This window comes from Megalops cyprinoides, chromosome 16, assembly GCF_013368585.1.
Source record: "Megalops cyprinoides isolate fMegCyp1 chromosome 16, fMegCyp1.pri, whole genome shotgun sequence".
Lineage (NCBI taxonomy): Eukaryota > Metazoa > Chordata > Actinopteri > Elopiformes > Megalopidae > Megalops > Megalops cyprinoides.
The window spans coordinates 14,029,506-14,053,649 of record NC_050598.1 but is presented as its reverse complement, the minus strand read 5'-3'; the positions used below and the strand labels follow the sequence as shown (position 1 = coordinate 14,053,649).

The window sequence follows — 24,144 nt, the reverse complement described above, 5'->3', positions numbered from 1 at the left end:
CACAGTGATCATTACTCAGCATCATTTTGCCTGTTGAGAGGAAACCACAGCATGCTGGCATGATGCCACCAGGAAACCACAGCTGTCAGAAGTGAATTTATTACTATATTTGTCACAGTCCTGCAAACAGATCCATTGTTTTCAACTCCAATCATAGTACGTAATATAGTTACAGCAGCCACATGAAGGAATGCTCTCTTATTGAAACTGTCAGATCAATCAGAATCAAGTAGAGAGACATCTTTGCCTACTGGTCACCAATTACAAGCCATACCACATCTTTTAAACTGTTTAACCATATCTGATGGAGCTGTTCTCTGTCTGAACCACTGTGCCAGCCTCTGGTTTCCACCTCGGCAGCCCTGGCAATTAAATTAAGTAGAAACACTGAAAACAAAACAAAATGCATTGCGAGCAACATGCTAATCGATTTTTCTGTTCATTTGAATTAGTTAATCCATCTGTGGACAAAAAAGGTCAAGGTTCAGATCAGTCAGTGTTCTTTCTGATTTTGGTGGCACATGACATAAATGTGACTACTGTCATCAAATCGTTCCACTACATCATCGCGGGGAACCAGTCCATACAATGCTTCAGTTTTAGTGGTAATCCCTTTCGATGTTTCTCCATAACATTATTTGTCTACATGCTACTACAGTTTTAAATTTCTGTTTATTGGACTTTAGAGTTAACTGTTATGTTGTTTGCTACTGTATGTACCAGGTTAATCATTGTATTTCTGTATTGATCTGGAGTAAATCAAGAAGTTTCAGTTCCGCTGTGTTTTAAACATTCTATTTCTTCTAAAAATAAATTGTGCATTTATTTTCATTAACTGCACACATGGGGGACAACAGTGAAATTGTATACTATTATTATGCAAGCATTGACTCTTTAATGGCCTCACAGAGGCTAATTCTCCTTCCAAAAACACATTTTTATGCCGTCACTGCAAAATTAGGTAATAAAAACAACGCAAAAATCTAAACATTTACTTTTCTACAATGGCTTCTGATAGAGTATTTTTTTTTTCTATTTCAACCAGGTCCCCCATAGAACACATTTAGAGAAATTACATGATCTCTATAACCTTTGCAGCCCATGCAAAAGCATGCTTACAGAAAGCCAAGCAACATTAGGTTGGGATTGTGTCTGTCTTTTACACCACTCAAAAGACATGCTTCTCCTGTTAGGTTTAACACTTTTGTGCCAAAGTTTACTGTGGTGTGCTTTGCCATCCGGAACATGTCTATGAGAAACATCAACTTACACTGACATGCATCTACATCATGAAAACATCTTGTAAGATATCCATTGATTTTTTTTTAACATTATTTCATATAACTTTATTTCAATAAACTCCTACATTATTAGAGATAAGAAAAGATATTCTTTCCTTGACCTGTCATTAGAGGAGTGGTGCCCTGAATTACATTTGTCCCGTTAGGTCTTGCCTGACATCTGTCACTTGATCGTGGCAGCTTTGTAGTCCCTATACGCTCCCCGTCCTCCTCCCTGGTTCTGTCTCCTCTCTCCCTGTGGCTCTACCCACCCAGCAAACCTTTATCCACCTGAGAAACTCTCTCAGTTTCCTCAGCGGTGAACCCAAATTGGCGAATCTGCTCAAACTGCGCCATGTCGAATTCTAGAATCAGCAACCCACCCACACAATGACTTCTAAAGAGGAAATTATGAGAGAGGAGTGGTGATCAGAGTGTCCAACCATCACCACACCAACAACTAATAATTTCATGTGACCCACCCCATTTAGCAATGATAATAACAATGTGCTGGTTCGCATTAAGGTAACTCATAATGCCAGGCCCATAAAAATGACCAAATTTTAGATTCCTCCTCCCCCAAACAGTTTTTGCCCTCTTGTGCATAACTCTTAGTCATAGCTTACAGTCTCTGTAATTATGGTCCTACTAATAAAAGTTACAAACACAAATTGTCAAATATGTTTAAACTGTTGGTACTACACATTTGCAATTGCTTTTTATGTTTTTGTACCAATAAAGCAAATTGCATATGAGTGTATGTGCCTGTATATGTGCAAGGTATGCATACCTCACCATCATGCTATGATGATGTATGTTGAATGCTGTGAAAAAATTGGATGCAGTACAATAATGATTGCAGTCTGCTGACCTCAAACAAAAAAAAAATCAAGAAAAAGCTGAAGGATACAGTGGAAAACAAATAACCTCTCCAAAAAACATTTCACTAGTCAGTCCATTCACCCCATGTGTTCACTCAGGTTTAATGAATATTGTATATTAATTATGTTTTCATATTTGGGGTGCCTACAATAAAAATTGGAAAGGAAATCACAACACATGCCAAGATTGATATCTGAGCCCAGGGGCTTAGCCAATGGCTCTTTGCAGAGGGGGTGAGGACCTGTAGTGGGCCCTTATAGAGCCTATTATAGGCTGTATGGAGATGCAAGACAGATCCAAGGGGAAACTTAGATTTCAGCACACCTCATTGCATGAGACCATTTTTAAATACCACGGCTAGGTCAGGAGTGACCGTGATGGGAAATAAAACAAGACAGCCAGCGATCACCTAATTTCTATTTTGGGACTCGAACAGAGGGTGTAATTTTTCTGTTTTGTTACAAAAAACATTTACACAAGGATACTGGACAGCGAATTAAGTTTTCTGTAACTCTATTGTGTCCCTGCACATTCAAAATAAATATCGCAGCGAGAAACTTAGCTAGGGGTTAGTCGAAACCATTACATCCTCAGTCTGACTTTTTATTTTTTTGCTGCAATCAAGACACACAAACAGTCTTTATTCAAAATATTCAACTAAACAACAAAATTGCATGTTTAGTCAGGCAGATCTGGCCCAAGGTGGGCCCCTTTGGAACTGGAAGAACCATGGGCCCGGGGCAGCCGCACCCTCTGCCTCCCTGCTCGCTCTGCTACATTCTGAGCCCCAAAGACAGACACCAAGAAACAAAGAAGACAAAGCCAACTGTTCCCTGCATCTGGCAGTTTTGCCAGCTTTCAAATCAAAATGTTAAACTTCACTTGTCTTTCCAAATGGGAGCTCACAGACCCAGAACTGCCGCAAAGGGCAACGACAACCTCATGCATGTTGAAAAGAGTTGCTTACCATTTCAAATAACATATCCCATGGAGTAAATTCTTTTAAATCCAGTAAAAAGAAAAAAATAAAGAGCTAGATAGTCAAAAAGTCTTCAACAAGGATGTGACTTTGTGGACAGGGCATAAATAAGAAACTTCCAGCATCAGCTGGAGCCCATTAAGGCACAAACCCCCTGAGAGAAAAATGATGACCTTGACCTTGGAACTCATCTCCTTGTTATGAGGAGCTGTAGCTCTGTAGAGTGATCCAATTAGGGACAGTTCACATTCAGTACTCACTGCCCCACTCTCACATTATTATAAGACTTCAACTTAATACATTATGGATGGTTTATGGAGTCACATATTGCATAACTGAGGTTCATCTAAAAAAAACAGCTGGTCTGAAATATGTGGCTAGAAATATGTGAATGTGAGAGCACTCCTCATCCTGTCTAAACTCTCATCAGTGCATCATCGGATTGGTATGTTGCAGTATGAAGACTGCTGTGGAGTACTGTGGAGAAGCTTATCTGGAACAACTTCTATAATTTGTTCACTGCTAATACAATGTCCAGTCTCCTGTACTCCACATTTCCAATAATGGTTGCTAGGCTTGGGAAATTATCCAACTGGGGATTGTGGACAGATGCTGTCATACCCTCACGCACAAAACAGAAAAATGAATAGTAACACATTTTAAAGCTCTTTTCATACACTGAGCTTTAAGTGCTCTCAGCCAAGGAGATATACATTGGGAGGCAAGTGAGAGCTTTGGTTCAAGGTTCAGCAACTATATAACATACAATAGTTAGTCCATCAAGACTTATTGAACACAGTAAGGCAATTAGACAAATTCCTGAGCTTGCAGTACACTTTCATAAAGTGCTTGTTTCTTTCCACTCCAGTGATTCCATGCACAGTGGGAAATTGCTAATGTTCTAAACCCTGGAATGCCTGACTAGGGTGGTAAAAAGGCAACGGATATGATCAAAGTTTCAAAAGAGCCTTATGGCACGAGAACGCACACAAAATCTCACATTCTCAGAGCTTTGCATCTGGACTACTGAACTGCCAGTCAGCCTCTCTGTTGCTGGAAGCACTGCATAAATGTGTATGATTTACAAAGTGGAACTTAAAAAAAATGACATTAAGAGGGTTGTAATATTAACTAGGTTAATCTGTACTAAATTCCTCAATTACAAACCACTACTTATGAATATTTACATCTTTGGGTCAGAGATGTAAAAATTCAAAAAATATACATAACCCATTTATGACCATGGCTAGTTAATAACATGTTCATGAACAACTGTGATGTTTTTTTGCTGGCTGATATAAAGCCATATAGTGTATTATTTTCAAAAACAAAACAACAAAGTGGTATAATGCTTCATATTATATGGTCCAACATTAGTATTAAATGGCACTCCATTTGTGTAGAACTACTTAATCAGGCGTATGAATGCGGTATATGCCTTACGAGGTCTTATGAAGCTAAACTTAATAATTAAGTGGCACCTATGACAATATAAATGTTTTGGGAAGAGTGGTCTCTGCATAAAACCTCCCCTCAGATTTTTACACATTAGACCAAGACAAATAAGACAAAAACTCCCTCAGTAAACATAGAATGGGACAGTGACTAACGACAGGTGATTTACATTAAAGGGGCTGTGAGGAAGGGCTTGTTGGAAACAGCCACGTTCTGATGTTATTCTGTTATTTCACAACCCATGTTTATGAAAGACATGTTTCAATCTGAAATGGCCTCACACAAACATACGTTTCTTACATTGTCAGTGCCTTTAGCAAGTCATCTTCTCAAGCAAGAGCTCATGTAGAAAATTTGCTGTTAATTATTTTTGCTCATGAATCTTGAAACCAGCCCAAGTGTGGCTAGATTATACAACATACACAGAAAAATCTGTCTGAATTAATTTAACTTGTGAATTTGCACTGCAATAGTTTCCCCCTAGGGCTTTCTATTTCCTAGTATTACTTGGCTTTTATAGAACAGCACACTACCTACTTTGTAGTAGCACCAACCTGCAATGACTCTGAAATGGGTCGAAACAAATTGGCTATGACTGTTAGAAGATAAGGAAAAATCCTTCAAGAGTATATTTATGGTGTCTTACACAAAAATATGCGTGTGCAACAGTAAAAGTAAACATCAGTACTAGTGCAAGAAAATCTTGATATACATGGTATGTTTCTTGATACATTTCAAAGTATCAAATTGAATTGTCATGCTTTCTAGATAATGAGGTACAGTGTGTAGGTAGCAGCAAGCTGTGCAATCTAAATAAAGCCTGTTTGGCTTGTTATGCTTCCAAGTGATTTTTTGCAAAAAGAACAATGTTTCTGCCCACATGGTCTTCATCAGGTTGACATCATTTTTACTGATGCCTACATCATTTTTATTTTCTGCTATAATTGCCATTTGCTGTCTGAACTTACACTGATTATTGAAAATGTGTGTGATTTTCTTTTTTGCTATGTGTGTATGTGACCATGCAAATGTGCTTGTATTTATACTCCCCCCCCCCCCCCCCAAAAAAAAAAAACTAGGCAAAGGGAAAAAATAAGGTGGCTATGTTACCACAGAAATGCACCTGCTAACAGTCAAAGGCTGCTTTCCTGTATAGCCTACACTTTGTACACTGAATGTTGAGGTTGTCAACTCAGACGTTTTACCCAGGAAGCAGGCACAAAGGGAAAGCGGCTGGACATGGGCACTCATTCACTCATTTCCCTAGAGGGGAACACATGTGCTACTGTGCTACTGTAAGATCTGTCATGTCTGTCAATACTCCGCAGGTCTACAGACACCCGTATCCACGGGCAACTTGCATAGGTCACCTTTTATAAACGATCCATTTTTACAGCTGGACACTCACTGAAGCAATAAAGGTTAAGAATGGTGCTCCATGGGGTACCACAGCAGTGTCCCACTGGGGTTTTAACCTGGTTATGGTTACGACTCTTTATTCACTATGTCATATTTCCACCCAACAAGCTAAAGGTCATCAGACAAAGGAGGAATACCTTTTCATGGAGAATTGTTCTGTAACTGATAATAATGTCCAGGACATTGTTAGTTACATGTATGCTAAACATACTGTGCACATTCTGCCAACCATCAAATGGGAGTTGGTTCAATATTTCTTTCTAACAAAAAAAACACACCTTACTCACCATATAAGAAGAGCTGATATATACTGTAACTCGGATAATGTGTCTTTAAGACTTCTTGCATAACAGCAGACCACGACTGCTTGGATACCGAGCCATAGCCATTGTTATTGGTAGTGTTGTTGCGTAAGGAAACATTATCTATCCACTTAGCAGATTCTGTTTCCCAGTGAAACTTACATCACTTCTAACACTTAACATACCATCCATTTATTCAGATGGATATTCCAGGCAATTCAGTTCAAGTTGCTTACTGCCTAAGTTCCTTACTTACCTAACTCTCTGGTTATACGTCGAGTTGAGAACTTGCCATGTCTACTCTAGAAAACGATAAATTCATGAAGCCAAAACATACTGTTAGACACATGTAACACGCTCCGAATTCTTGAGGATAAACCTTCCCATACATCTCTTATGTGTTACTGGGCTGTGTTGGGACCGATGTTCCCATGGAGTCATTCAAGACCAAGAAATGAGTCTGAAGAAAAGACACTTCACAGCAGCAATTCCTGTAGCAGTTTTCCATAAGCACAGCCCAGAGAGCTGCCAAGCGGAGATGTAGAAATGAGCTCACGAATCCTCTCAGCTGAGAGTCACAGGCTGTCCTCCTGAACCACAGACAGTAACAATGCTTTAATTATAGATGCGGGCTTGAAATCCATGTTTTGTGTCTAAACCCATAACGCAAAAAGGGATCTTTCAGCGGCCCACCAGGCACGCAATCTTAAAATAGGAGCCAGGCCATCTTCTGAACTGCGCTTTCGGGAGGTGGCGATTGGCAACAAGCAGCAGAAGAAATATCTTGCTGCAGACAAAACAATACAGACACAAAGTCAAATTAGGGATGTAAACTAATATTCAGGCATCTACTTATCAAATTCTGGCTATTTAACCAACAATGTTACACATTTTGAAAAGGATAATGCATTTTTTTTTTCATTCCAGCTTGTCCAGCTTGTAAACTTTTCTGGTATAATCTGTGCGACTAGTCGCACCATTTGTATTGTGGATAAAAGTGTCTGCCAAATGAATAAATGTAAATGCAATGCAAAATTTGTTATTTGATGGGCCTGGTTTAGTGATGGCGAAGAAGCAGTTTTCTCTGCACACATGCATTCCATAAACTGTAAGGGCAACAATCAACAACAGTCTAGACATGCTGAAAGAAAGTAAAAGTTACCCCTGAGGTAAAAGCACTATTCATTTATTTCTGGAAGTGAATCGTGGCCAGGTCACCGGGGACCCTGAAGAGGGAAATAAAAACACATTCTCAACTATGAAATGTTATGAATTATGTGTTATGTTGAAGAGCGCTTCAAAATTTTGAAATATGTTAAGTGCTTATACTTCGACCCATTATTTACACCCCTAATCAAAATGTTTAACAAATCACACATTTGTCCTTTTGAAAGGTTTGGCTAGAAAAATAAGCCTCCGCCTCCCTCATCCATTCATGCCAAACAATGTTTGTAGAGAATGCTTTCCACAGTTACCCCCTGCTGTTCTTTAACTGCAATTAGTGCATCCAGCTTTACTGCAAATATAACATCAAGGAACTAGCTGTACTTGGCATTCTGTACTTTTCTACTGTCGTCATCCCATTCAAAACATGGTATGCAAGAGACTTACGGAAATCTGTGGCTGTCTTGTAGCGCAGCCATTTTAAATTAAAGCTTCGATTTAATGTACATTCAGCTTTGCAGACCATACAAACGTTTTTACTAATCACGGGCAAAATATTTACAGCATGACCGCTGTGATCTGGAAGGTGTTACTAACATAGAATTAGAGTTAAAGAAGCAACATTCAAGCATTTGAATTACTTATTCAATGAACACCAGTACAGCCTTGCAGTCTGTCTCATTTAATGTCTATCAACATACATAATGACATGAGCTGTGCACATAAACTAGCCACACATCTTTACAACAGGCTGCTCTAGTTTGTCATCATATAGCCTGTGAAGTTTATTTGCTTTATTTTTTGTCATTTTCTGTTTATCCTTTATTAATATCTATTAATATCTAATGACAGTGACTGTTGGTATAATATTGTGTTGCATTCAAAGAATACCCCTAAGTGCGCAGCAGTACTCTCTTATATGTCACAGATTAGCAGAAGAAGGCTGGCCAACTGCAATGGGGAAATCCATAAAAATTTGTTTAAGCAAAAGGTTTCAATTCCAGCATTTTTCTCTTCCAAGTGATGATTTATCACTTGCATCACAGACATTGTCTGGTATTTGGAAAGTAACAGCTGCCAGTCTGAGAAAATTAAGCTGGGCGGGTTTCAGATGATTTATATCTAAACAAGTAGTACCACTCAGGGGTATGACAGAACATGAGATGAGAGACCTCTCCATTTAGACAACTAAATTCCCCTCACAAGATGACAAGATGACATCTCCAAGATTACAACTTAAACATGTCTCATAAGTCCATCTGTTGTTAGAATGCCTGCAGGTAAATGGAATGTTGCTACTTGCCATGCATAACTCATGAGTGTAGAATGAGTGCCTTAATGTCAACAGTTGATGGAAGTGTTCTTAACCAAATTGTTGCATCCAATAACCCCCCCCCACCACCACCACCACCACAACCACATTTACCCAGACTCTATTCAACCATAATGCATATGTGCTTTTTTCTTTATTTTGAGTGATGAGTTTCAGCAAGTTTTGATTTTTTTTCAATAAATACACAATATCCTGACTTTTTATGTCACTAGAATGAAGGAACATTGTTGAAAGAACAGGAATAGGTAATGCTTGATAGATTTGTTATTAAAAGTTAAGGACAACGTGCATTGACGTTAGGCTGGATCTAAACTTTAGAGCAGGTCTGCAATGAGCTGTAATGCTGCTTCCCCCAGCTCAACTTTTTGTATAGGGCCTCTTACCTTCCTTGAGCACCACCGTCAAACACTGATGGTTTTTCTGTCCCTAACAACCACTGGTGTGGTTCCCCTAATTTTCTTTTCTGGTAATTCATTGGTGGAGTCAGCTATGGACCTCAGAGTATCAGAGTCACTCACAACCTTAAACTCCCCTTCTTATGACTCACTTGCTCAGACTGTGTCTGGGTTTACAATTACAGTGACTATGAGACTGACTGTATTGACACTTTTCAGTAAACTGACAAGGGATTAGCTAGGATTGTATTGACTTGAATCTTAGCATTAGGATATCACAGGGATTAAATTCAGCAGTTTTAATAACTGTGATTTATGATACTCTTGACTACACTCACAACTTTGCAATTTGTACACAAATTGCATGTGGTTCTTTGCACAGCAATTGTATCGTCTAATGTTTCTTTAAACCTCCCTGGACACCCCTTTTTTATCACATTTTCAATTCAATTTAAACGTTAAAGCTTGAAGTTAATGGAACCACCCCCCCCCAACTCTGCCCAGTCTGCCTTCCCAAATTCATGCAGCATAGGTGACCACATTTGAACAATGGAACCTGTCTCTCTGTCTGCAGGTCTAATATCTCTGATGTTTCCCACCGCAGACGGTCATTTTTCCCGTGGATGTTTCAGATAAGAGGAACACACTTATTACCCAGGACACAGCATGTTGCAGGGCTGCTGTACAGGACTGGAAAGGCCTGATGAAAAGATTTCTCTCAGTGGGCGTTTGTCGAGATACAAGCCCTGATGGGGGAATGTAATTTATTGCAACTCTTTTAAGATGTGATGAACCCAGGCCAATTGGGATATTATAGCAAGGCAAGGGATGAGGAGACAGTACACAGCTTTCTCCACTGGAGCTGCATCCCCAGGTGTACCACAGGGGTCACCAACATAATAATTCACCCAAATCGCATCTTATTACATTACAATTAGCCTAATCCAAGTGGGAGTGCAATCCAACCCCACCAACTCTGAACACAGACACAGTTTCCCAGGCCAGGTGTCTAGGGACAAAGATCCACTGGTTGAGACATCATGCAGTGACACTGAGATGGACCTGGTGTTCACATATTGTATGTATTCAGAGAGATGGATAACCTGAAGCTTCTGCAACACAGAGATAAAAATCAAATATGCCTCTTCCATCACTGCAGGGCCAAATGTTGGCCATTAAAGCTATAGCAGCCTCTTCCTCAAGTATCATGTAAACTGAGCTTTTTGTCGTATTTGTCATATTTAATATTAATAATAATTAATTTATGCAAGTAAATAATAGGTAATATATGCATGTTTTTCCACATCACCTATTTTCTATTTGCTCAGCTGCATAACAAAAGGTTTGTGTGTGTGTGTGTGTGTGTGTGTGTGTGTGTGTGTGTGTGTGTGTGTGTGCGCGCAAGTAGCTATGATTCAAGAAACATCAGTGTTAGCCTAACCATGTTGCTCTGGATTCCTGACAAGGACTTTCTCCACTTAAGGTAGCGAGCCAGCACTCAGATGAAAGAGAGACATTGCAAGGTTTTACAAAGTAAAGGATCTAAAGATCTAAGATCTTGCTTGACAGGGAAAACCTGTGGACCTGAAGCTCAAGTAAAAATAAATCATTAAAACTTTGGCCTGGCAATCACAGCTCTGCAGAGGTAGTTTACAAAACCAAATACCAAGTTGTCACAAATGCAGATAATGTATTAATGATATTGACATATAAGCCGATTATATTATATACAACTTGAGTGAAATCTGTGCTTTCCTTTGGTAGATCAAACCAGAAATGGTATGTAATGTACAATCAATCTATTCAGACCCCTGAATTCATTCAGAATCACCAAGAGGAAACTGCCATTCTCAATTTAGTGTGTTTTCTGGGGGGGCTGGAGGCTGGGAGAATGCAGTGACTTAAATGTATAAAGTCACTGAAGTGATTATGTGTGCTACCCCATGAATGTTAATTCTATTCACCATAAAGACACATAACTGAAATAGAACCATCTCTTAGGCCTTTTAAACCTTAACAGCAACTGCCATTAAAAGCCCACTGTGTGTTACCAAAATAAACCCACATAAGAGGTCATAGTAATCCATATGTTTTGAAAACAGGAAAATAAGTTGAATTTTACATTTAACTTATCACAAAACAGATTAGACAAAATGACAAAATGATAGATCTATTTACTAACATTTTACAGTAAGGTTACATGAACAATCATATTACCATGGTAATTGTTGATTTACAATGCATTAACAGGGCTTATGTAGACTTGGTGAATAGTCAACAAACACATGCTAACTAATGCAAATAAATATAATTGTCCATTGTAGATTACATTACTGTACCTCACACTCAAGAGATTATTCTGAACAAAATTAACTTGGAACTCTACTATTGACTCTGACTGTTGCGTTAGAAGTTAAGGAAACACCCTGCCCTCTTGAACTCTTAAACTGACTTTTTAAAAGAATGTTTTCATCTGCTTTGCACAAAAATCAATGACTACCCTATAAACACACAGATGTGCAATTCACAGGCAACTGGCATTTCTTTAAAATAAATAAAAATGTCTTTCAACTCACTGGGGGAATTGCGTGGTTTCAAACTGCTTATCCAGTTTTCCACATTACGTAATCAAAGAACAGTGAAGGCACTGTGAGTTCCCGTATCATTTAATGGCCCGTAACAAATATTTATTCACTTTACACGTTTCCGTTTCATACAATTTATCAATAGAATAAGGAAACTCTTTCTGCACTGTGCGATTGTGTTTCGAGAATGGACAGGCTACATGCATGACTACTTCACCACCACCACAGAAGGCGCAAAAGAAAATAACTTCAACACATCATAAGTGAAGATACTTAACCAAAGCTAAATAGTCGCATGCGCACTGCGTTCAATGTTAAGCGCGCTTTAACTGTCTGAAACTGGTTCATGATGTATGAAAGTCATGACATATTCATATAAGTCATACTCTCGCGTTGCTGTAGTATTCAAAAGTGTCAGAATAATTTCTAAATATAATTTGATTTCGACGTAAATACGTTAAACTTGTGAGTTCTTTACTTACATTTCGTTCATTAAAGAGAATGGCCATTTATCCGTTGTGTACCGTTTTTTGTGTGTTTTGTTTTAATGGCTTTGCATGGTCAGGTACTGACAATGGGCACTTAATCACGCTACTTGGTATATAATGTGTACACCTATCAATTCATATCAACATAAAATATCATGTCTGGAGCATGCATGACTACTACTCGCAATCGTTTAGAGACTAAACTTACATACGCAACTGACAAATATTATGTTTATGCTTATCCATGTTTATATCTGTTGACGTGTGAATTATATGTGATATTACATGTGGTATTGAGGGATGGAAAATATGGAGACTTACAGTGAGACCAACAACTTTGTTTACCAATGTTATTCGCTACATCCGAGGAGAATGTGAACGAGCATTTCAGATAAGTCTGCATCAACTACAGGTAGATTAATTAATGATCCACCTAATTATGAGCGCAATTACGTTTTGCCAAACACAGAACAGCAACGAGGATAAAGCCACAATAAATGTGTCAACATCATCTTACCCGCATTTCTGAGTTTCTTGTTCCTAAACACCGACAGAATCACGAGTAGGTTCCCCAGGATGTCAACGATGATGGTGAATATCAGCACGCTGGCCAGCGCTGTCGTCACACCGGCTGATGAGGTCTGCGCCGCGAAGCTGCTTTCATTTGGACCGTTTCGCGAACAATCGATACAGCTCACGTTCGCCTCAAACTCCATAGTCACAAATATGAAGCCCCATGAACAAAAACGTCTTCAGAAAAATACATATGTACATTGAGCTAACTGAATTAGTCCGAAATCCAACAACTTTTGCCATGGACGCATACTAATTATGACTTCTCCACATAAGTGAGCAATAGCACATTAATACTGTGTAGCAAATAGTAGTAGACTTAGTTGTATTCAGTAAGAAGTAAGCATTCAATATGCATTTATTTATGTAAGTCCGGGTGCCTCTCCGTTGTAGCTGCGTCCTTTCTGGCCCCTGTTCTTGAGCGCGCGCGTTCTCATCGAGAACTACTTTATAGCCTGTCTTAACAGGCACGCACTGTAAACTGTTTTTTCCATTCATTTATTCACCGTCTCCGCTCATTGAAAGAAAATCCGTTGAATGAAACAAAAGAAAACCTGAATGAAAAGCAATAATCAGTGACGTGTTTGGGATGATTGGATTGATCAGACAGAGCTTTCTCAGTGGCGTCTTCTCTGCTGTGTCGACATGCGGGGGTGGCTGTTTCTACATCTTGAGAAGTTGAGAGAGACAAACCGACAGACGAATGCCGCGCTGGAGATCCCGAGATGGTGCACTGTAGCCCACACCACGCACGCACGGTAGGCTATCCTTGCAGTCCTTTTTAAACGGCGGTGATGTATCAGCCAGTTTAATGTTTTATATTGCTGGGGGAAATCGGAAGTCCAGGTGTGTCACTGGTTAAAGCACCTGCCAAAGTACGCATCGAACTGGTTTTTTTTTTTTTAGGCTACCTACAGGTCGGCCCCTAGTGAAACTATACCACACGCCTCCGACACGCTCTTTGCAACGTTACTTGTGCAACTTGTGCAATGTTTTAAAACATTTGTTTTTAACTTTTAGAGTTAATTCAGCCACGTATAATATAGGCTCAATGGAGTGAAGATTTAGAGAGTCATATTTAATAATAATACAATTAGGTTGTTTGAAAATAATACAATATACGGCAAAGTATTAAAATGGTGACATTGCTACATTTATAGGTTCCTGGATAATTCATTTAACTGATGGTATCTGTAATATTGTTTGTTTTTCCAGTTTGATTTAAATCAATGAGGGAGATGGGAATAGAGTGCGTTTAACAAAGGTTAAGTATCACCATTTTGCCACGAATTTAAATAAGTAAACCACTGCCTTAAATCCATCAGTTCTATCTAGTTTCAAACGTGCCAAATCCATCGCACCTGACGACTAGGAATGTAGTTTAGGAGCCTGTCGCTTAGGTCCTTCTCATTTAAACCCGTGTCCCTGTGTATCACTGTGTGAAGCCCCCCGAATTATCAGTCAAGTCCGTAGCTGATCATTTCACTCGCAGGATTCCTGTCAGTCTGTGTGTTCTGCTCAAGTCTTATTGTTTGGGAAATGGCGCCACGATGTGATGAATACGTGGTATCGCAAACTTATACAACTTAACATAAGCCATAAATATTAGCTGGTATGACTAAATGTGCTATATGTATACAGGGAAGTAGCACGGTGGATAATCATCCACACATATTGCAATACATGTTTACGCTAAATATTTTACGTAGATTGTTAGTGCAAGTGTGATTTCATAGTATTATAAACGTGTTGCTTTAGGTCAACGATATCTGGCGCACCAAGCTGACAGTTTTATGGTCCTACATCATAATGCACAACATCATTTTTTTGATAACTCTGCGGTGTGGGAAAAAAAAAACCCTGGGGAGTCAGCTATCTCACTTCCTTTTAAAAAATTCAAAGAAATGCAGTACATTCCTTGCAAAGGCCTTAGAAATGCTAACATTCTGTCACACAGGTGGAATCTTAATAACATCCTGTGAAGTAAAACATCAAAGCTGTACTATTTAATCACTGCCCAAAGTAGGTACCCTGCCGGTAGCTTTACACTGTGTACTGTTTTATATTTCATTTGGTTTAATGCTTTTGCATTTGATTCAGCTCCTTGTTTTTCAAAAAAAAAAGATCTTTGTTCTTATTCCAATTCTATCCAGTATTTTCTTTCTGACCACTTTTGGTTATATGTTCCAGCTTACTGCTCACATGGCCTTCACTGTACTAACACAACCCCACAAACCTGCTGAGCATCCTAACATCATAACAGTGTTTCTTTTGAAAATGCACCCTAAACTGGTTTAACATAAGCACAAAGGCTGCAGAATATAAAAAAAAAAAATAACTGGGTGATTCACATACTCAGTCAATGTTCGTTGGGCTTTTTCACTCAAATTCAAGGTTTGTGTAATTGACAGGCGTTTGGCTTTAGGTTTCAGGTCCAAACACTGAACACTCTCTTTGTGTTGTTGTCAAGATAGAAATCTATTTCACTTCTAATTTTACTTCTGTATTTATTAATAAATTTACATGTTTTAAATCTATTAGGGCCTTCACTAAAGGCCTTGGTGGCCCTAACCACCACCAATTAACAGGTGACCTCCAAATAAATTCTCCATGTAGTCAGAGAAGGTAGCCATAGACTCAATGAAATGAAATAACTGCTTCCTTGCTGAGCTGTTAACTCTGCACTCACACACTGTTATGTAAAAATAGACAAGCTCTGTTGCATGAAGAAATAACATGCACATCTGTGGTACGGCTATCTTAGCAAGATATAAACAAATGGTCACTAAAGCTGCAGAGACACCAACAGTTTTGTTACCATAACCCTTAAGTCGAGACTAAATTCTTCCTTAAATAAAGCATGACATTTACAGGCTCGGTATTATACAGAGGAAGCTGGAGCAGCTTTCTAAGGCCAGCCTAATCAAGCTGCAGTTCTGGTGTCACAAAATCCATCACAATGCGTGTGAACTCTGGGGTACTGTGGGCCAAGCAATTAGTATGTTCTTTTGCATTTACTCCCACAAGATATACTTTCTGATCTTTTCAAGGAGATGCGCTATTAATACACAATAGTGGCTATTATAAAAGCTCAGCAAATGCAGTAATGCCCCCTGTTTCAACTGTCTCCTTTTATTTGTTTTGTGACCCTAGTCATATAGTCACACTCACAGTAATAAAAGAACTCTGATTTGTCAGATGAGTTACAACACCACGGCTGAACCGCATTCTAATAATAGCTCACCTCCATTACGACACAGATCTTAGGGTAGTTTTAAAATTGTGAACTTGACATCATTTTAATTAGACGGCATGCCATGAGCTGTGATATGGAGAACCATGAACAAAGGGACACTGCGCTGTTCTCTTTACTGTAGTGCTATCCTGTTAAAACATTAGATTAGATTAGATTTTTAAAACATCAATCATATAGGATTAGAGTGCATTTTTTAAAATTATCCTTTGCATAAAAAAATAAATATACTGTATGTTCACAGGAAAGGTGCTTATTGAGCTTCTTCATTGCCTCTTTCATGAAAAGAATTTAATTTGCAGTTAATTTTAAGTTAAGTAGTGTGCAATCCATTATTCTCTTTTTTAAACTTTTAAATATCACTATTCAGGTGATGCAGTTTCCAAAAAATATATCATCCCTCTTCTGACGTCTGAAAAAACAACCATTAAAAAAAGAAAAAGCAAAAAGAGTATCTTTTAAATTCTAAAGTGAAACCAAGGTGCCTTATTAAAATAATTGCAGGTGGAGTCTGTTTTGTACCTTGCATTCAAGAAAGATGAAGACAAATGAAAAGATCAAAAGCAATTGTCCTGATTGATTGCCAAATTGCCACCTTTGACTCAAACTTCCTGTCCACAAAAATAGTTGTAGAGATGGCTGAATTTAAGTCCCAGAGTCTTGACTGGAATATGTGAATACCCCAAACCATCTTATTTATACAGTTCAGACTCTACTGTATTATCATGACCATGTGATTATAACATATGAAAGCCCCGATCTGGCCGTCCTTCTCTGAAAAGACTCACTTTAAGGTGACCCTAGTAGGTGGAGAATACCTACAATGGCATGCATGGAAAACATGGAAACAGGAGTGACAGCACAACAGGTCCAAAGGAAACCATGGCCATTGTTGTGGGTTGCAGTAGCACCCTTGCAACCTGAGTATTGTTGCCATAAGTACTCAACAGGTTGCATGGTCTGAATTCAATGTAGAGCCCTAGCATTGGCCCCTTGATCAAAGTCCTTAACCCACATGTCCTCAGCATCCTGCCATAAGGATAGCAAATAGCTGTCTGTGTGTTCATGGATAACCGTAAGCACCATGGTTAATAACTCAGCATGTCACACATGAACTTTGCACTCATTCTATAACTTTCCATAGTTTTTTTTTTCCCAAGCCATGATAGAGGGGCCTATTGTGAATGACAGTCCAGGAAATCAAACACTTGCTAACACTGCTTTTGAAATCATTTTCCCTTTTCATATTGAAATGGTTGATTGCTGTTTTTAAACACATCTGATCTCATTTGGCAGTATATACACTGGAATAGTTTCAACTCTCCAAGAGTTTTAGTAAGCTGCCAGTGTAACTCAGTGCCAGTTTATGATAGTATGTTATCTGTCCATTTCATCTTAATCTTTGGCTGCCTTTGGAATGTGGTGAAATTTTTTACATCTGGGGTGTATCTTTTCATTCTCTCAGGAGAAAACCTTTTCTAAAAGTAACCAAGGTGCTCCATTAGGGCACCTCATTCCTTTGGATTATGTTCAGTATTACATGAACCGCTTACATGAAATCTGTAAATCTGTGATCTGTAAAGAACTGACAATTATTTAGGCCTATACCACCCAATTCTGAAGAGATCATACTGGAGATGGCAGTATGGATTTATTAAAGGAGGAGAACAGGTATTTATGAGAATGTGCTTTATTTTCTCATGTCTCAAAGTATCAAACTATCACTGTACAATGCAAGGTGGAGGGGTACAAAAAGCTCACTACAAGGGGCAAAAAGATCAGAAACATGATGTATGCAGGGCTGAACTTCTACACTGTCAAACCCACATAAGAGGGGTACAACCCAGAGGAACAGGTTCTCAGCACATTTTTTTTAAAAGTTATCCATAAAAAACTGCACAGAAGGCATCCTCCATAATATGAAATTAAAAATATCGTACAGCAGCAGTCTATAAAAAGGTTTCGAAAAAAATTAAGAGAACAAGGGATGTTCCTCAGAATCTGCGGCGCTTGTTGGGTCCAAAGTCGGCTGGCCCCGGGGGGCCCCTGGGGAAGCCGGGCTGTGGTCCGGGCATGCCGCTGTTTCCCGCACCCTCCATGGGGAAACGCTCGTGCTGCTGCGGCGGCTGCTGCTACAGGGGCCACGCCCCGGTTAGCGAGGGAGAGTCGGGAGAGGGTCGAAAGAAATACATTAGCGACTTACATGCATTTCACCACAGACACGCTTAGCCAGGGCAACCTAGATGGCACACATTTTACATACTATCCACTAGCAGCAATGTTTTACAGCAGCAACTGTGGTTAAGCACCTTGCTCAAGAGATCACTACTCAGTTTTTGAAACTTCTGCTTACACATTCACTTCTTCATCACTGTTTCGCACTGCTGTATAGATAAACCAGTTTGTTTTAGATTATGCCTCACTGCTCATTCTTGAAGGCACTGCTAGTGATTTTAAAAGTTACCAGTGAAAGCGTTAAAATGGGCACATACTCAATATCGTCAGGTGCAGCGAACATACCAACTCTCAACAATGGCTTTCCAATGTCCACCTTATTAAAACGATAACTTTCAGTCCAAAAAAGTAAAGCTTTAGCTAATCAGCCCATGCAATCAGATTAATAATAAAACTAAAAAATATTTTGACAAAGCTAATAAAGGAGCCCTTATTCACATCTTCTCACTGAATCAAACCAACTTTTTCTTTTACTCAACCAAGGAATTTCTTCATTTGTAACACTAACTTGCTTGATCGTCTTGCTTTAAATGTATGGCAGACCTGTGCAGGCAGTTTCACATCACTGAAAGCCCTGAGTGGACTCACACTGACATAATAATCTATGAATCCCCTATACTAATGGTAAAATGTGTGCGAATGACAAGTGTGTTTAGGGGATGCAGACGACATGCTGAACCGTTTCAGCCCTGAACACACAGGCGATCACTGCTGTCCTCACCATCATGGGCTTGGCATCAGGTGGCATGTTCCCAGGTCCACCAGGCAAAGGGGGCCCCGCCATTGGGTTCCGATTCATGCCCATCCCCTGACCTGGAAAGGGAAACACAGTAAGCACACATGCACATGCACAGGAAGACAGACAGACAGACAGACAGACAAACAAGGGGAGGCACACAGGCACAAATACCAAGACAGAGAGACACACGCAAAGTTATACGCAGAAGCGCAAAACACTTTCACATGCATGGACACATACCTGCCATGTGCATTCTCATCTCCTGCTCCCTCTGGAAAGGACAAACACAGTTAATCAACATGGCGAGTTACCAAAACAAAGATTTAAACATATAAAAGGCTTTTAATCAACTGTCAGAGTTTAGCCCAACACAATTAACATTTTCCTCTACTTTACTAAATACTAAAAAAACCTTAGAGCCAGCGGTGACGCAGGAAATCTAGCCACTTCCACCTAAAATGTTTTGTCCAAACTTAATTGCCACGTATGCATGAGCAGTACTGTGAAACCAACAGGAAAAATGCTGAGATGCAGTATCAAATAAAACTTTTTCCCAAATTCAATTTTGGGAGTACTGGCAGCACACATTTATTCAATTTGTGAACTCTGCATTGGAATGATCTGGTGTCAGACAGAGAAATGCAGCTTGACAGTCACTTACGTTGTCAGGGAAGTTGCCCTTGAAGCCCTCCTGCTGTCTCCTGGCCATCTCCTCCTCGCGCCTCCTCATCTCCTCCTCACGCCTCCTCCGCTCCTCCTCCTGCCGGAGCTCCAGCTGCTTCCTCTTCTGCACCTCCTGGCTGTGCAGCTCCTCCATCCGACGGAGCTCCTCCTGACGCCTCAGTAGGTCTAGAACAGAGGGACCCAGGCCGGAAGTCACACAAACACACACAATCAATGCAGCCTCCAGATCTTCGCAGATAAAATAAAAACCAACGTTCCCCAATCTAAGCACAACAAGGAGGTGGTGACATATAGAATGTCCCCCGCAGGCTCACCTTGTCTCATCAGCATGACCTGGTGCTCATGCTGGGCGGCCTCCAGCTCCGCCTCCAGCTTCTCCCGGGCCTCCTTGATGTTCCGGTCCACCTGATCGAACTGCTGCTTCTCCATCTCCAGCAGAGCCTTCCAGCGCATGGCGTACTCGTACTCAAACGACCCCGGCTGCGCAAAGCGTGGTGGCTGCTCCCGCTCCCTGCAGGAAGAGTGCTCCGTTTAATCAAGTCCCCCCCGCTCCACTTCCTGTTGCTCTGCTTTTACAGGGATCACATTACATTAGTCTGTGTAAAATCCTGTACAATGGCAAACACACACACACCTCCACAGGACAGCAATTTGTGAGTAGGCAATACAGCACAAAGTGGCTTGTCTCCAGGGGAACAAAGGGGAGCACAATACCGTGGGCGGCAGTGTAGCACAGTGGTAAGGAGTAGGGCTGGTAACTGAAAGGTCGCTGGTTCCATTCCTGGTGGGGGCACTGCTACTGTACCCTTGGGCAAGGTACTTAACCCTCAATTGCCTCAGTAAATATCAAGGTGTATAAATGGGTAACACGTAAAAATTGTAACATATGCAAGTCGCTCTGGATAAGAGCGTCTGCTAAATGACAATAATGTAATGTAATACTCACTTGTGATATTGCTGGTTTTTACTGAGAAGCTTCTCTGGCAGGCCCTCCTCCTCATCATACTGCTCCAATGGCTCCACTGTTACAGGCCTGGGAAATCTGGAAAAGACATTGTAGTTTGCTTCACATACCTCGTATGTGTTGATGAATTGCTAGTTGCATTTAAAGTAGGGACGTTTCCTATAACTACATTCAGCCCTGAGGGACTGCACGAGATGCTAGGGCTGTGGGCAGGCCACCCCCGCTTTACAGGTACAGAGGCTGTGATGGCCTTGCTGGTCTAATACTAAGCAAATTCATCATGCTCAAAAGTCAGTCACTTATTAGCAACCAAAATGTACATGACACATTTTGGACTCATTCTGCATACCTTAGACTCTGACTTTGTGCTATGTATGATAAACTTGCTAATCACACAGAGACAACAGTGGATCAGCACCAGTAAACCCATTCAACTTCAAATCATTCATTTGAAAGAAAAGGATAAATTCTAAATGAACAGAAATACTGGAAGATATTTTCACATGGCTAACAGTACAAGATGTCCCAGTGGTCATACCCTCCTTAAAAAAGTGCACTCACGCGGTCAACAGGAAAGCACCGTCGGCACATCTATCCAGAGCTTTTCTTGCCGGCGGTTTCGCCGTGAACTCCACAATGCCTTTCCCAGTGGGCCTGCCCCGGTCATCCACTATGACAATGGCCCGCTCCACCTGGCCGAAGATTGAGAAGGCCTCCTCCAGGAGCTCGTTGGAGATGCACTGAGGCAGGTTCTTCACCGAGAGCGCAGACCCCTGGGTGGCAAAGCGCACGCGAATCTGCCTGCCCTTGAAGGGGGTGTCGTCAAGCTCTGCTTTGGCGATCTCAGCCAGGGTTCTGGTCTCCTGTTGACAGGACATGATTTAGATTTTGTGGTCTTGCATGGGAATAATGTAATTCCCTTCAAGTCTGCAATATTTCGCAAAATTGCAATCACAATGCCTGATATATTGTATATATAATACATCCTGTAAAAACGCAGCCAACTATATCTTACCAGCGACAATAGCAGTTATTCCAATTAAGAAAGAGCAAAACATGCGATGCCATTTATTGATGTTATAAAATGGATCAGAGCGGTTCCTGCATAGTGATGCGGTGTCAACTCTATTCTCTGTTCGCTGCATTACGTCACAGTTGTCCCTACACGGTTTGAAAGTGTAACAAAGTTGAAAGTTGACGCACCAGCCTTATGAAGCCAAAGCCTCTGTCTTTGTTGATGAAGATCTCAGAGGGCTGGCCATACTTCGAAAACAGCTTCTCCACCTCTTCTTCCGTCACCCCCGTCGGTAGATTGCCTACAAACAGTCTGCTGCGCTGGGTGTAAGTCTTCTCACCCGGTTTCCTGAAAGCTTGAAGATCTATCGTCACAGACGAATCTGTACGAAAAAAAAAATATTAAGATACAACCCGCTTAGACAAAAAACACAAATATCCAGCGAAGGTGACGGCCTTACTTGCGTTTGGCTGTTTGCTGCTTTCGGCATGCTGCCCGTTGCTGTCTTCTCCTCTTTTCTGATGGGCCGGGGGGCCCTGCTGTCTAGGAGGCCCATGATTGTGCTGTTCAGGACGGGGTCCTCTGTTGCCCTGCATCCTGAAGAGAAGGCACATTTGAAATGTCGTGAAGGGATAATGTTAAAAACTAGATCAAATTGTAAACGCAATGTTGTGAGTGCAGTCTTTACTGTCACCTACAGAAAATAAGCTACCCAGAAAACTTAAATCAAATTTCAGCGAGCCACCACACGACACACAGCAGACATTAGCGCGCCGTGGCCCAGTGAAACTCCTTCCCTGTGATAAACAAAAGGACTTCCAACAATCAGTTATGTTGTTATCCGAGTAGCTACTAGCTATAGCTAAGTGCTAACGTTACACGTATGCTTCGCTTTGATCTCATCTGACGAGTCAATATCTTCGCAACATTTAGCCATTGTGCTACAAATTAGTAGCGAGGCAGCCATCTCTCTAGCTAACACTGAAGTAACGACTTTCGCGTCATGCAATTTAAAGGCTTTTATGTACACCAGTTTGCTAAGTACTTGGATACACCTTCATTCAACCGCTAGCAAGCAATCTTAGAGCTTGCTAGCAGTATGAATTGGAAAGGAAACGTTAACTCACTTAGGCCAAAAAGTAATATCCTCATTTAGATTTCACATCACATTACCTATCTACTTAAGACCACTCCAGTTATTAGCTTGCTAGCTGTGTCGCCTAGATAGACATAAGAATAAGGATGTCGGCCAATCTACGTTATCTGAAGCTAGCCAAGTTGGCTTGGTTAGCTACTTTCTGAAGAAATTGCTAATTTGCCAGCTAACTAGAACACATTGAGGGTTCAGTGTTTTGTTCAAGTCTGCTGTGTAGCCAAGTTGCCTTGAAGGAATAATTCTGCACAACATAGCTTACCTTTGTTGGCGATCGAACAAGCAGTATTATCCTCTTCTTGGATGCTACGAAACAATCTATGGGCTTTCTATTACGGCCGTATCGTCAGCTCATTAAGGCGGAAAGAAAGCGGTGGTAGTTTCCTTCCGTTCAACCTACCATGATAGCCAATCAGAATCACTGATTCGCTAGCCATGGCAGTGTAGAACACCATAATTCGGTAAGATAAACGTCAATCAAATATTTACCCATGTTTATTGGACATTAGTTTCCGGCACACAACCCAAAATCAAGTTTCTACTACTCCTTAGAATAATTTGATTGGTACTTATTTTAAAAATCTCTTTGTTGAATTCGATTGGTCAAATCCTGTTAAATAGCGATTCGATGGTTTCAGACATGGTCAAAGAAGAAAGGTACTTGAAGTTGGGAAATGTAATGTGGAAGGGGTGTACAATATTCGTAGTTACTTTCTGTTAGATTTTTTATATTTTATGTGAGGGAGGATACATTTGTTACAACTATATGAATGACAAATGCCTTCAAAACTATATTGACTAGAGCCCACGTAAAAGTTATTTGCTTTTAAATAAACTGATTTTACCTACTATATATATATATATATATATTTAAAAAAAAAAACTCTCGTGATCTTGTCACAAAATTTTGGGATCAAATTTTATTATCGGTCAGTTGTAAGTTGACGTGATATTTATATCGGCATTTACAAAGCTGTTTTATTATTGTTTTTTTTAATGTGCATGTATTTTTACAGATAGATAACATGTTCTTTGAACCTGTGAATCATGTGGTATGTATATTGAAAGTGTTTTAGTTAGAGATATCAAAATACTGAGTGGCAGACCTATTTTTGCACATAAATATGTGCTGACATGATATGTACATGTGAGTAACTTAGCCTGTTTGTGACAGACAGCTACAGGACAAGTAACATGGAATTTAGGGAGTTCAATCAGAACAGACAAATGGTGAGCTTTTTTTTTC

At 40.2% G+C, this 24,144-nt stretch overlaps 2 protein-coding genes across 3 annotated transcripts in view; both read right to left on the bottom strand.

The window, feature by feature from the left end:
* Positions 1-12,998, bottom strand: part of LOC118791014 (melatonin receptor type 1C-like) — a 43,131-nt gene extending 30,133 nt beyond the window's left edge. The window contains exon 1 of the mRNA XM_036548221.1: positions 12,800-12,998. Within this exon, the coding sequence (XP_036404114.1) occupies positions 12,800-12,998 (199 nt within the window). The remainder of the gene's footprint in view (positions 1-12,799) is intronic.
* A 4,800-nt stretch (positions 12,999-17,798) lies between these two features.
* On the bottom strand, positions 17,799-23,284 carry LOC118791071 (non-POU domain-containing octamer-binding protein-like). Of its 2 annotated transcripts, none has more exons than XM_036548318.1 (10): positions 23,161-23,284; positions 22,206-22,342; positions 21,934-22,127; positions 21,292-21,593; positions 20,713-20,808; positions 20,081-20,277; positions 19,744-19,931; positions 19,323-19,353; positions 19,065-19,156; positions 17,799-18,240 (listed from the first exon to the last, which is right to left on the bottom strand). In XM_036548318.1, the coding sequence occupies exons 2-10, from the start codon at positions 22,339-22,341 to the stop codon at positions 18,103-18,105; spliced, it is 1,374 nt and encodes a 457-aa protein (XP_036404211.1). In that variant the 5' UTR covers position 22,342; positions 23,161-23,284; the 3' UTR covers positions 17,799-18,102. The 2 variants fall into 2 exon arrangements, with proteins under 2 accessions (XP_036404211.1, XP_036404212.1); XM_036548319.1 differs by having other exon boundaries at positions 17,799-18,237.
* Between the last annotated feature and the right edge of the window lie 860 nt (positions 23,285-24,144).

What these genes read in the sequence shown, in the direction of transcription:
- LOC118791071 (XM_036548318.1), bottom strand. Translation starts at nt 22,341, where the DNA reads ATGCAGGGCAACAGAGGACCCCGTCCTGAACAGCACAATCATGGGCCT. An exon ending in GGTGCTTTCCTGTTGACCGC is followed by an intron (nt 20,809 to 21,291) that starts GTGAGTGCACTT and finishes TGTCTTTTCCAG; the next exon opens with ATTTCCCAGGCCTGTAACAG. An exon ending in GATGAGAATGCACATGGCAG is followed by an intron (nt 19,157 to 19,322) that starts GTATGTGTCCAT and finishes TTCCCTTTCCAG; the next exon opens with GTCAGGGGATGGGCATGAAT.